The sequence below is a fragment of the Trichosurus vulpecula genome, chromosome 8 (genome assembly GCF_011100635.1).
Source record: "Trichosurus vulpecula isolate mTriVul1 chromosome 8, mTriVul1.pri, whole genome shotgun sequence".
In the NCBI taxonomy this organism is placed as follows: domain Eukaryota; kingdom Metazoa; phylum Chordata; class Mammalia; order Diprotodontia; family Phalangeridae; genus Trichosurus; species Trichosurus vulpecula.
The window spans coordinates 215,073,393-215,087,657 of record NC_050580.1 but is presented as its reverse complement, the minus strand read 5'-3'; the positions used below and the strand labels follow the sequence as shown (position 1 = coordinate 215,087,657).

The 14,265-nt window shown below is 36.4% G+C and overlaps 1 protein-coding gene across 1 annotated transcript in view; it reads right to left on the bottom strand.

Annotated features, from left to right (window-relative positions):
- LRRC9 (leucine rich repeat containing 9) overlaps positions 1 to 14,265 on the bottom strand; it is a 188,794-nt gene that overhangs the window by 134,886 nt on the left and 39,643 nt on the right. The window contains exons 9-10 of the mRNA XM_036735971.1: positions 8,756 to 8,949; positions 7,635 to 7,766 (exon numbers count right to left, since the gene is read on the bottom strand). Of these exons, the coding sequence (XP_036591866.1) occupies positions 7,635 to 7,766; positions 8,756 to 8,949 (326 nt within the window). The remainder of the gene's footprint in view (positions 1 to 7,634; positions 7,767 to 8,755; positions 8,950 to 14,265) is intronic.

The window sequence follows — 14,265 nt, the reverse complement described above, 5'->3', positions numbered from 1 at the left end:
GGTGCCCCTGAACTTCAACACACACACACACACACACACACACACACACACACATATATAGGTGCTATTATTATATATCATATACATACACATACGCACACACACACTCTGTCTATTCTGTTGCCAAGCCCATACTCCAAGATCTTCCTAATTGACAGGACCTGCTCTAGCTTGTGCTCTGACATAATCTTGAAGAAGCTTTTGCATCTGCATAGGTGCTTAGTAGGCTTTCACAACAATCACAAGGAAGTACCAGCACCATTGTACTTTCAGTCAGTCAGCCTGCATCTTGAATCTTACCCTTTATTTTGTTCTGGACACCAAAGTCTGAGGGATACTGGAAAACTGAGCACTCAAAGGACTGCAGCTAAGATAATGAAGAAGCACAAAACCATGCCCTATGAGGGATGGTTAAAGAAACTGAAGGTATTTAGCCTGAAAAAAAATGTTGAGGTAATTTCTGCATGGGAAGTTGGGCTGGAAGAGACCTTGAAGGTCTCTTCAAATTTTAAGATCCTCTGTTAACAGATCTCTACTTCAACACAGTCTGAGATTGACTTAGCTTGTCAAGGTCCCTTTAGGGCCTAGAGGGCGTCTCTAAGGAGCAGAATTAATAATAATATTGATGGTACTTCATCTTTATATTGTAGCAGTACTAATAATAATGATAATAGCACACATTTATATAGTGCCTTAAAGTTTGTAAAACACATTACATACATTATATAATCCTCAAAACTTTATGAGGAAGGTACTATAGGTATTATTATGCTCTTCTGCAGATGAGGAAATTGGGGCTTGGAGAGATTTAATAACTTGTCTAGTAAGCACCACGAGCAGGTCTTCTTTTTTATATAATTAATCTTTTCTTTATAAAAAATAAAGTTTATTTATTTTTAGTTTTCAACATTCACTTCCATAAGATTTTGAGTTTTGAATTTTCTCCCCTACCTTCTTTTCCCCCCTCCCCAAGATGGTGTGTAATCTGATATAGACTCTACTTATACATTCATATTAAACATATTTTCATACTTGTCATGATGTAAAGAAGAATTACAACTAATGGGAGGAACTACAAGAAAGAAGAAACAAAACAACAAAAGAAAAGGACAGCAAATAGCATGCTTCCACTGCATTCAGACTCCAGAGTTCTTTTTCTGGGTGTGGATAGCATTTTCCATCGTGAGTCTTTTAGAGTTGTCTTAGATCCTTGCACTGCTGAGAAGAGCCAAGTCTATCAAGGTCAGTCATCGAACAATGTGGCTGTTACCGTGTACAATGTTCTCTTGGTTCAAGCAGGTCTTCCTATATGCTGCTTCTGGGCTCACTGACTAGCCTTATGTGTCCTAGAGTTATAAGAGCTCAGCAACACAAGAGGCAACTCAGAAAGAGCAATGGACTTGGAGTCAAGTTCAAGACCCGAGATCATATATTGGCTGTCACGTATGAACATGTCATTCTCTCTTCCTGAGCCTATTTTCTCATTCATACAATGGTGATAATAATTAAGAGGAAATATTTAAAGGGCTATATAAATGGAGTTATCTTCACTATCAAACAACAGAGACCCAGAGCTGTCCTTGGTACATTAACTGCTCTTGCTGTAACTTTGCTTAAATGATTCCAATTCCAGTATTCCCCTTTCCTCTTGCAATGATACTAGCTAAAATTGTGTCCACTGTAGTACAGTTGATTTTGCTTCTTGTTCTGTCTAATGCTAGTGTTTGGAACTTTGTTGATTTAGGATTTCTTGCTCTTTCTCCCTGCTGACTCAAGTAGATATGCTTCCATATTTGTTTTTGTTCTCCCCACCTCTGTCACTGAGGTCCCTGCTTAGCCTGTTCAGCATAGGGCATCTGATAAATGGGGTCTCATTTGGGTTCACTGTTACTCATTCTGATGCAAGAAAAATGACCTAACCATAGTTATTTTTTCATGAAAGATCCTCCTTTCGAAGTGCAATTCAACCAAGTGACATGCATTTATTATTTTTTCTCTTCTCTTCAAAATCCATTGACATCATCCTATATTGTTTCCTCCTTTCCTCAATGAGATTACCCCTCTCTTTGCTGAGGCAACCCCTGTACATATACCTTGGATCCCATCCCCTACATCTTCTCCTGCAGTCTGCAATCTCTCTCTAATTTTCAACCTTTGCCTATCTACTGTTTTCTTTTCTACTACCTTCAAATATACCTGAATCTCTCCCACCCTTAAGAAACTTTCACTAGATCCTATCATCCCCTCAAACTATTACCTTGTATCTTTTTCAGCCAAACTTGGAAAAAGCTATCTACACCTGTCACCTTCATTTCCTTTCTTATCACACACTTTTTAATTCTTTGAAATCTGCCTTCTAACATCATCATTCAACTGCTCTCCTTGAAATTAAAAATGATTTCTTCATTGCCAAATCTGAGCATTTTTTCCTCAGTTCTCCTCCTTCTTGACTTCTCTGCTCCTTTTTAGTGTACTGATCATCCTCTTTTTCTGGGTTTTCTACTCTCTCCTGGTTTCTCCCGCATTTCTGACCACTCCTCAGTCTTATTTGCTGGGTCACCATTCATATCAGACCCCCTAACCATAGATTTTCTCTCAGGCTCTGTCCTTGGCTCTCTTTTCTTCTCTCTATACTCTTTTTCTCTTGGTAACATTATCAATTTCCATGAGTTTCATTATGTCTATGTCTATCATGGCTCACAGATATGTGTGTGTGTGTGTGTGTGTGTGTGTGTGTGTGTGTGTGTGTGTGTATGCACATCAACATCTAGAACTAAACAGAATTCATTATCTTTTCCCAAAAGTCACTCCTCTCCAAACTTGCCTTTTTTTGTTGAGGCCACTGCCATCCTTCCAATCACTCAGGTTATTGGACCTTCATATCACCTTTGATTCTTCAATCCCCCAACAGATGCCAAATCTTGCTGTTTCTACCTCTACAATATCCCTTGTGTTTAGCCCCCTCTTTCTTATCACAAAGCTGCCACCTTACTTCAGGTCCTAATTACCACCCACCTTGATGACTTCAATAGCCTCCTAATTGGTATCCCTGCCTCAAGTGTCCCTCCATTCCAGTATCTCTCCTACTCCTTCAATTTCATTGGCTCCATATTACCTTTAGGATAAAATTTAAATTCACATTTAGCTTTTAAAGTCCTTTACTACCTGGCCTTAACTCTAGTCTTTTCCTCTTCCTGCACTGTATAGCCTAGTCAAACTGGCCTCCATTCTTTATGTCTGACATTCCATTTCCCATCTCTGTGCTTTTGTATTAGTCTCCCCCTGTGCCTATAATGCACTCCTTCTTCACCCCTGTCTCATAGAAACCCTTTCTTTCTTCAAGACACAGGTCAAGTACCACTTTCTACATGAAGTCTTCCCTGATGTCCCCCTAATGCCAAGTGCCCTGTTTCTCCAAACCACCTTGCATTTAACTACTTCAAGTTACTCTCCATGTATCTATTCCACATATGTTATTTATCTCCCCTATTTCAATGGAAACTCCTTCAGAGCAGGGATTTTTCTCATTCTTTTAATTTTTATCTTTAGTGTTAATCACAGTGTTCAGTAGATAGGTAGTGCTTAGTAAATGTCTGTTGACTGGTTCTCATAATTTCTTAGAGAAGTTTAATTGATATAAAATAGCATGACACAAAGGCCAAAAGAGCCCCCAAACTGATGGAGCCTGCAAATGATCAATCTTGTTGTCAAGTGGAAACATGGTAGCTAAGGACAGCATTGGTTAAGAGTATAAACTCATTTGCAAACCAGTACGTGGCAGAAGGGTCTGTTTCTTGGTACACCTAACGTCATTCAAGGTTCAGCTAAAGAGTTATCTCCTTTTCCCGATTCTTCCAATAATTAGCTCCCTGTCTTATAATCATTGTGTATTTTTTGAGGGGGGGAGGAAGGGTTCCATATCCTCTATTTACTTATCTGTTGTATCCCTCTAGAAAAAAGCAAACTCCTTGAGGACAAGGACCATCTCACTTTTAAAATTTGTATCCTTTGTACCTAGGACAGGGTTTAATGCATAATATTTTAATACAAGCCTATTAAGTTGAATTATGAGGAGCATCATCTCACAAAACAGTGAAAAGTAATTAGGAAAATGATACCGAAGGATATTTAGCATCAGATGATCCAACTAAGCAGATTCCAAAAGCAGTTATGGATGAAATTGGAAGGGCAAAAAATAGACATGGAATAGAACAGATTTATCAGTATTTCTATGATGGTCTATTATTATCCTTGATGACAGTGGAATCACAAAACCTCATTCTACAATGTGCTATAGGAGAATTCTAAAATATTCCTTAAGAAACTGAAGTCTGGAAAAATGACCATAACTTACAAAATACAGATAGAAGAAATATGCATAGGAGGTGGCAATTTAAAAGGTTGCTGATAATCGATTTTCAAAATACCTTAAAGAGGGGAAGATTACAAAAGAATGAAAAGGACCACATTCTATATTATCAAAATCCTGACCAAAACATTCATAATTCCTAACCCATATGTCTATTTTCTCTTTTTTATAAAAATTTTTAAGAGTAGTTTATGTATGTGTTAAAATGATCTTAATGAAAACGACAAAAGTAGACTTCTGCATATGATTTTCTACATCAAACTACACTGATTGAGAAGTGAAAACTATCTATACAGGATCCTGCTACGTCTATTGTTCACCGGTAACAACACACCATCTTATTTGATAGAAATAGTCTTTAAAGGGTAGAGATGCTTCCAATAGCACATGTCTTGTCACATGTCGGTTAAAATTTCTTGAGGTACACAACCATGGAGATAACTTTAACAATTCTTTAATTATAGATATTGAATCATAAAAGAAGAAGGCATTCTCATCAAAGGCATCTGTCAATGTCAAAGAGACCATATTTCACAGTGTCCAAATGAATAAAGGATTTCCTATAAGGTTCTCCAGATGTTCCTGTTGACACATGATATTCCACTGACTGCTTTGTCGATAATAATCATGGCCAAAAGAAATCAGCACAGGAATCCATACAGGAAAAATTAGGAGGAGAAAGAAGGTATATTACTCAGAGTATGGCATAAGTTTAAGTGGGCAGCCCAATGAACTACTCCGACAGTACATTATCTTGGATAGATGCTGCAGAAAGATAAGCTGGGTCCAGAACTGAACAGGAAGAAAAGAGTAGGCTAGATAGCTTCTGAGAAGTTGTGTAATAACTTCAATTATCCCAAGTGGCTCTTTGACAAAAAAGACCTATCTTTTTGGAACTAACATTCTTTCGGTGACTGTTATATGGCTATATATATGAGTGAAGGAGCATCATGACTGAAAAAGAATAAAAACTGCAGGTGATCCAAAGAATAAGGGAAAGTCACATGATGATTTAAATAGGCTATTGTACACTGCCAAAAATGATCTGCCTATAAGAAGTACAGGTAACCATGACATGGATCATCAAGGAAATACATGAACAAAAAAAGGGGGTAGGTAGGCCACATGTAAAATATCACAGAGAGCTTAAGTTTTATACTGATAGTTAAAAAATATTAGAGACCTAAAGGAAAGTCATCGGCATGTTGGAAACATTCTTGATGAAGCTCTTATGGAATGAAATGAACAAAAATAGAATACAATGAGAAGGCTTGTCTGAGTTGCAATTTGCCACAGTAAAGAGACAGATCCATAGATCTATTGAGACATTATCATAGCAAAATTCGGGGGCTCAGTTTAAAATAAAAATTATGGATAAGAATTCTGATATTCTATCTTGATCAAAACATAATTTATGTAGATATTATTCTCCATACAGTCCTGTATGAAAAAGTTAAATGAATACTCAGTCCACATGACCTGTGTATACTGTTAAAAGCCTACCAATATTAACATAAACTGGACTTTCTTCTGAGTACTAACAGATACGCAAATGAGATCAAAGGCCCAATTTACAAGGTACAATAATGAAACCATACTAAGTTAGAATGTACAAATTGAGGCTAACCACATGTGGCTATTTCATGAGTGTGTATAAAGTACTGTGCTAAGTGCTATATAGTAAAATAAAATATATGCTATTCTCTGCCATAAAGATATTGTTATTTTGCAGTTATATGTATGTTTGTTTTGTAAGTGGCCTAAATTATTTTCATGTATGCTACATGAAGTATTATACATTTTCATCTATTTATGAATTGCATATTATATTTTTTCATCTATTCATATTCTTTATAAATAGACTATTAAGTTTCTTGAGAGCTAAACTCTATATCCTATTTTGTGGTATTGACTCTACATCCAACACAATAAAATGTTGGTGACTGATATCATCAGAATCAATTTCACTTATTAGGGTTTATTGTTAGAATCAAGAAAAAGAGATCTTAGAGAAAATGCTGCATCAACAGATTACTTATGAAATAAAAACTAAAAAGCTGCCCATAATATAAAATAAGGACTTTTATAAAATTGGAAAAAATAAATTTTTTAGTAATACTACTTTACAAAAGAAAACAAGTTAAGGAATACTAAAGAAGGTAAAATTAGGAAACCACATTGCTTTTTTTCTTAAAGGAATTACAGAAAAGGTAACTTGGTAGAAAGAACATTTTTTTTAAAAAAAACTGATGGTTCAACTGCTCCATGTTCAAATCTACATCCTTGACTTGAAAAATAAATTAGTATATAAATGAAACTACAACTACAAACGATGCACACATAGTAATCTAAAGCATTTTTAAAATGACCTCTTAACATAAGTTAAAGAAATTGTAGAAGTGGCCACATTGAGACTACAGTATTGAAGTTGAAAATAGTACTTGAAACTCTGTCAATATACATTTGATTTTCTCCCTAGTAAATTGCTAAGATTATTCATATTTTTTTTAAAAAACATATATTTGTTAATACCAAAATCAATTAAAGCTATTCAGAAACTTATAATTGGGCTGTCACAATTATCTAAATGCATCTTAGTCATTTTACTTTTTACATAATTTTCTTTCAGTTTTTTTAAGAGCTAATTTTGTATCAGGTAAAAGAAACAAATAGTTGGTACTAATTATATTTAGGTACACACACTGAACAGAGATAAAAATTTAAACAAAATTATTCAGATCATTCCAGGGTATTTTTCAAGGGCCTTTCATCACTCATATGGGAGTTAGTATGAATTTTATTTATGCTATAAATACCCAGCAGATTCTAACACTTTTGTGCATACATTTTTATGAGCACATATGCTCTGAGCCCTATTCATTATGCATTGATTATCTCAATTTTTGTTCTGTTTTACCCTTCATTACTGGTACTCTTCCTCCTAGTTCTTGATTGCCTGCCAGCCTAATTTCAATGCATACTTTTCTGTTACCTGCAATATATATGTGCATCCTGACTGTCCACTTAATTCTTTTTTGATTGTGGACTCCCAAATATTTCTGCGTATTGGTCTATTCTAATACCAGCTTTCTACTCTTCACTCCCAGCTTTTCCTGGGCAATTTAATTTTTGACCTATGACTCACCAATGCCTCTAGTACTGACACTTAGAAACATCAGATCTTTTCAACTCAAATTATAGTCTGTTCATGTTTATTTGAGTATTTAAGTAGTGAGAAAAATTATCAAATTGTAAACATTTTTACCAGTCATGTGATGGTGTGCCCTCTTCAAAATGGATATTCCCCACTGTTTCCAATTCAATGAACAAAAATGGCACTAGTAAACCGTGTTTTTTCTTCTTTCGTTTGACTTCATTCTGATAAAGCATTTCAATTCTATTGGGGAAAAATATATATAAAGGTATTGTAATGAATGAACTACTTTACCATAGTATTTTTGTAAGTTTTCGAAAAATCTTAAATGTGTCTTTCATGATTCACATAGCTTAAAAGGTAAGCCTTTTTAATGAGTAAAGAAGCTACAAATAAAAATAAAGTTTGGTTCTAAAATTTGGCATATGCTAATTTTTAAAAAAATGTTCTATCCTTAGTAATTAAAATGACCACTGTGAACTTTGCTAATTTTATAACATAGCAGTATTGAAAACTCTTTGTAGACTTAAATAGCTAACATTTTCACAGTGTCCTACCTAAGAAATAAACAAGCATATTCTTAGTCACAGTTTCGATACCTTATATTTCAGCTGCAGTTTATGTCTAAACAGCTAAATTAGAACTAAAAACTTGGTATATGTAATATGCTGCTTGTCCAGAAATATATACATATACATACACACACATATATATATGTACACACACACATATATGTTTCTCTATTAAGCTCTATTAAGACAAATAAATCTGAGTATCTTGAATTAGACTAACTAAATGATTCTAGACCATGATTTAATTGCAACTGAACTGATCTGTCAGTTCAAAAATTAAAGGCAGCTTTAGCACCAATGACATCTCTAATGCTTCTTAGTCACCTTACTTACATTAGAACCCGAAGGCCTGGCAGGGTACCCTTTCCCCTCTTTCCTGGGGTTCTGTTCTGGCTCCCCCAAAGAGCAGTGGGAAAAGGGAAGGTACAACCAGTGAGGGTAGACTCTACTATCCTCAAGGTAAGTACTAACCACACATATCTATGAACTGGACTAAGAATATATTTCATAATTTGTTTAATGACACTATACTGGAAATACTTTCTATTCCTAAAGATGTGGACCTGGTCTTAATTTCTGATCTACATGTTATAATAATTGATGTATTTAGCCTAATGTAATGTTTTAAAAGGCAGCATCTATATAATTCAACAAACATACTCATCGAATTTTTTGTTCCAGAATGCTATCCTTTCATTGAGGGCATTTTGTTTTTCGAAGTATTTCTTTTCCAAATTTGATTCTTCAATGGAAATTTCATTGTTGGATTTGTCATGGTGAGACTTTTTACCATGATGAGATTTTTCACTGTGAGTTTTCACATTTAGTCGTAGTTCTTCTAATTCCCATTCCAGCTGTTAAAAAACATGACATACAAGGTATCAAGTTAAAAGTAAAATATAACAAAGTCAATATTTGCATGATAGTACATTTTTAACAGAATAAGATTTTTCAATTCATTAAAATATACACTAAAATCCTAATCATGGCTCATCATGGTATGTGGATGTCCTACAGTTCTCAAGTATGTCACTGAAACATAAACAACCTGTGTGTTTGTTGTGTGAGGACCAACCTACACTTGAAGAGGTTCATCACCAGAAGAATGGCTACCAGATGATAATTTTTGTTAGCCATAAGAACTCTTAAAGATTGTACACAGTAAGGCAGAGGTTCCCAAACTTATTTGGCGTACCACACCCTTTTAAAAAAATTACTCAGCACTCCATTCAAAATCTACTTTCTTTAACCCTTTAATGTCTTTTTGAAATTTGTGTCACCTGAGGCTACTATGACCCCACTGGGTCTTTCCATTGCCCCCCAGGGGGTCGTATCGCTGACTTTGAGAACCTTTGTGTACAAAGGCAGATCTGCACAACCTGGCAATAGGTAGGAGCCAGAATTAAAATAGGCTAAACTCTTTGGGCTGCAGATAGATTTTTAGTGGCTCACTTTCCAAGTGAAGGTATAATTAATGATTAAACTATTTTGCAAATAAACCATATTAAAAATGGGAAATTTCAATTAATATCAATCAATTACACTTATTATTTAAGATTTTTATTTATCATGAAATCACATTAATGCTTTAAAAATTACTTGGCTAAGTGGCACAAATTGTAATACATTTTCCAGGTTTTCTTAATGGGACACATCACACTTCTTGCCAGCAATCAATTTGTTGTACTCCGTAATTATGTTTGAAAATGATTTCTTTAGAAATCTGAAAACTAACCTTAGTAGCCACCTCATTTTCTGAGTTTACTTTCTTGAAAAACACTGAGATTTTTCAACAATTTGGGTGCTTTAATTTGTTTTTCGTTGGTGTCCAATTTGCTGAAGTCAGGATGTTTCGATTGAAAATGGCAATGAAGATCGTATTCCTTCAGAACAGCTATTACTTCTCAGTAAAAAAGGCACAATATTTTGTCTCTTGTGTAAGTTGTTTCAACAATTCGGCTAGCAGTTGCTGTGTAAGGTGTAAAACCAACAACAACCAGCTCACGGAACACTGCCAGCACAGGTTCTTTGATCTGCTTTACTGAGGAAAGTAACTTTAAGGGGTTAACAATCTTACTTTAATCCAACATACAAATATCATTCACTCAGCTCAGGGGGAAAAGCCAGCACCCTGAGCTTCAGAGCGAATACAAACAAATTACAAACATCAACAGACAGATCTTGTCTGATTCAAATCTCAATTCATAGTTACCAGAGTTTAACAAAGTCCAAACATCCAGGTTTACAAGCTGGAGGGTTCTTAACTACAGCTGCCCAGAGTCTCTACATCAGCACACCACCAAGAGTGAGAGCCCTAAGCAAGTAGCTCTGTCTTCTCTTTTTATGTACTCTTTAGTCATCATCAAAGTCATCTGAGCGACCAGAACTTAAGCTCTTACTATTGGCTCTGGTCTTAGCAACTCCCCTTAGGACCCACGTGACCTAAAATCATCACAAAAATGTTACTTAAACCCATGTGGTCTAAAAGCTTCTGATGTCACAAACATGTCACTCAAATCCATGTAAATTATGCTTTCCCTTGAGGCAAGGAGGTCATCAAGGACTCCTAATTTAATCAAGGAAACAAAGGCCAAACTCTTCAAGGGCACTTGGTTGAATAAGTGCTAAGAGCCCATCTTGATTCCCAATACATAAGTAAATAAGTATCTATTTGTCCCATTCTGGATTAAACACTTTATATTCTGATTCAATCTTCCATTTCTTTTTATCACTCATTTTACAAAGTCACCCCCAAAACTTTAATATTAGAACCAAAAAAATCTCCACAGTAACTGCTGACATACAAAGAAATACTAAACTGAGTGTCTCACCTTGGAGAGAGTGCCAGACACTCATGTAACTTGGAGGGTGACTGTGCAATGAAGGAGGGGAAAAAGCCCTCACCTTGTTGCCGCTCATCACACAGCAGGTGTCGCTGGCACTGGGCTTCACTCACTTTGTGTCTATTCAACACCAAAAACACAATAAAAAGATACCACTGGGTCCTCTCAGGCTAGAGACAGATTGACATTGGTTGGTTGCTGCTCATCATGCAACAAACAGGAGAGCGTGTGCAGTGGCAACCCACCGACCAAGTTACGAGATGGGTATCATGGTGCATAGTGGAAGGTAGGTTAAGCAGGGGATAGACAAAGCACTCGTTACAGCTTTGCTTTCTTTCACATCCTCTATATTTTTCTTGGGCCACCTCAAATCCTTTGGCGGGCTGCAAGCAACCCATGGGCCACATGTTGTGTGGGTCTATACTAAGGCAAGAAAGACTTGAACTCAGTTTCAATAGAAGGATCATCCACAATGATACATCTTAGATGATATTTGGAAGTTTTGAATTAAAATATACAGTTTAACTATCTATTTTGATTTAATCCAGCAGAAATCTAGCACATTATCTAGGTTCCTAATTTTCAATGGTGTGGAGAATGTTCTCAAAGGCTAGATCATCAAAGAAAAGCTACTGGTCCTGATTAAACCATGGGTGTCTTGAAAGACTTCAAGTCGATGAATTCTAGTTAAATATGAACCTTGACATGGATTTTTTTCAAAAGTTTGATTTTGGCTTTATAACAGTTAAAAGCATTTTAATGTTTACTATGTGGACAAAAAAGAGGCAGCATACATTGTAAATACCCCCAATTTATTTGGCAAAAGATATAAAATAAAATAACAATATCATGAAGGAAAAATTAATATAAACTGAGTATAATGAGTGTGGAAGTAATGCATTGTCAGGGGCCTCTTGCTGCTAACAGTTGCCTTGGAAATAGGAATGCCTCAGTTTGGGAATGTTTTCTCAAACAGAAAAAAACTTAACATATAGGTCCTCTTTTATGTTATAGGCAAATTTCTCAGTTAAAACTCATAGTCCTAGTCACCTGAGTTGACCACTTCCACAACATCTGCATTCAATTAAATTCAACAAATATTAATATGACAAGAACTAAAAAAGTTCCTCAAGGTAGAATGAATATTTTTATTTCAAAGTAAAAATCTTTGTATCAACTGAAACACCTGATCTTTCTAAGGTAAGTTTCTACTATGGGCAAGGCGCCATAAATGCCAGAGTTGCAAAGAAAGAAATGAAAATAGTCTTTATCCTTAGGTCAAATGAATTCTACTAGGGGCTACCCCCTGCAAAACAGATGAAGTTAATGTAATGGAAAGACCCTAACAACTTAGGAATCAGGAAAGACATCCTATAGAGTGTGGTCCCTAAGTCGTGACTTGGAAGAAGTATTCTGAGATGAAACAGTAAGGAGGGAGTGCCCTTGGGGCATAGGAGATAATCTATACAAAGGCAGAGAGGCTGCAGATGGGATGCCAAGCCTGGAGAATAGCCAGTGGGCCAATTTGTTTGAAACATAGAATGTATATGAGGGAATAAGGTAAGATAAATCTGGAAGGTAGCTTACAGGCATAATTTTGAAGGGTGTTAGAGAGATATTGAATATTTCTGGCTGGTGGAATAAGCTAGATTTGTGCTTTGGGAGGATTATTTTGGCATCAACATTGAGGATAGACTAGAAAGAGGCAGACCAGTTAGGAGATGGTTCAATAGTCCAAGAGCAAGCTGAACTAGAGTGGTGATTGTATGTGGAAAGAAGAGGTTGGATGTAAAAGACAGAGAATCCATAAGACCTGACAATTGACGAATGGGATTTAGGAAATAGAGGAGAGGCTAATTCCAAGGTTCTGAAACTGTGTGATTAGAAGAATGGTGGTGCCATCAACAGAAACACGAAAGTTTGGAGGAGGACTGATTTAGAAGGGATGATAAGGAAATCTATTTGGAAAATAGTGATTTCCAGGTATTAATGGGATAGCCAGGTGTAGACATCGAATAGTCAGTTGGTAACACAGAACTTAAGTTCAGGAGTGAAAGGAGGCCTGGGTGTATAATCTGGGGAGTCATCAGTCTATTGCTGTTAAATAATAACAATAGTAATAACGGCTAGCATTTAGAGAGCTCTTTAAGGTTTGCAAAGTATTTTACAAATTTGATGATCATGCGATCCTCACAAAACTCTGGGAGGTAGGTGCTGTTATTGTCTACATTTTTACAGATGAGATAGCTGAGGGAGAAGCTAAATGATTTGCTGGAGATCACACAGCTAGTAAGCGTCTGAGGCTGGATTTGAACTTGACTCCAAGTCTATCATTCCATCCATTGTGTCACCTGGACTCATGAGAATGAATCAGGTCACCAAAAGGGAAAGTACAGGGAGAGAAGGCAGCCCAGGATAGAACCACAGCAAGACATTTAGGTAAGGCACGCCTACATTTAGGGTTGTAGATAATGAACCAGCAAAGGACACAGAGAAAGAGCGGTCAGGCAAGAAGAGATCCAGCAAAGACTAATGCTATGGAAACAAAGGAAAGACAGAGACGTCAAGCTGATGAGACGGAGGGTCTAAGGTATTTGGAAGGGTCAGAAGTAAAGGAGGTAAAAGGAGGAGCCTTTGGAAGGAGCTTGCGTTGGAATTTTAATTGACAGATGACATTATCAAAATGTTTCCAACTATGACATTTTAATTCCAAAAATAATGGTACGTGCAAAAGAAAATGCATTGGGTCTGAAGCAAGAACATTTCTGGGGTCACATCACTTACCAACTGGTTAAATTCTCTTAGCTTCAGTTTCCTCTTCTGCAAATGATGATGATAAAACCTGTCTCGCTCACCTCAAAGGGCTCTTACAGGGTTGAAAACAGAAAATGTGAAAGGGCTTTTAAACTGCAAAATACTGCATACTATATGTACACACATACATGTACATACACATACATGTACACACATACATGTGTGTGTGTGGGGGGGGGGCTGCGGCTGCTGCTATCATTATTGTCCTTATTTCAAGACAGCCCCTAACCATTTAGAAAATGAAAAGATGAATGAATTATTTAAGTGCTGACTGTGTGCAAAACCATGGAGAAACAAACAGTAAAGTATGACAGTCTGCGCTCTTGAGGAGCCCATATTATAACGGGCACACGATACCTATGGAGGGGGCCTTTCAGCTGCGAGTGAGATTGGAAAGGTTCCACGGCCCTTAGCAATAAAGCAGGTGATCGTGCCTTTTCTTTAATGTCCTCGCCACTGACATCACATCAGCTTCTGATGTGGAGCCATTTGACAATGTTCAAGGGCTTTGGT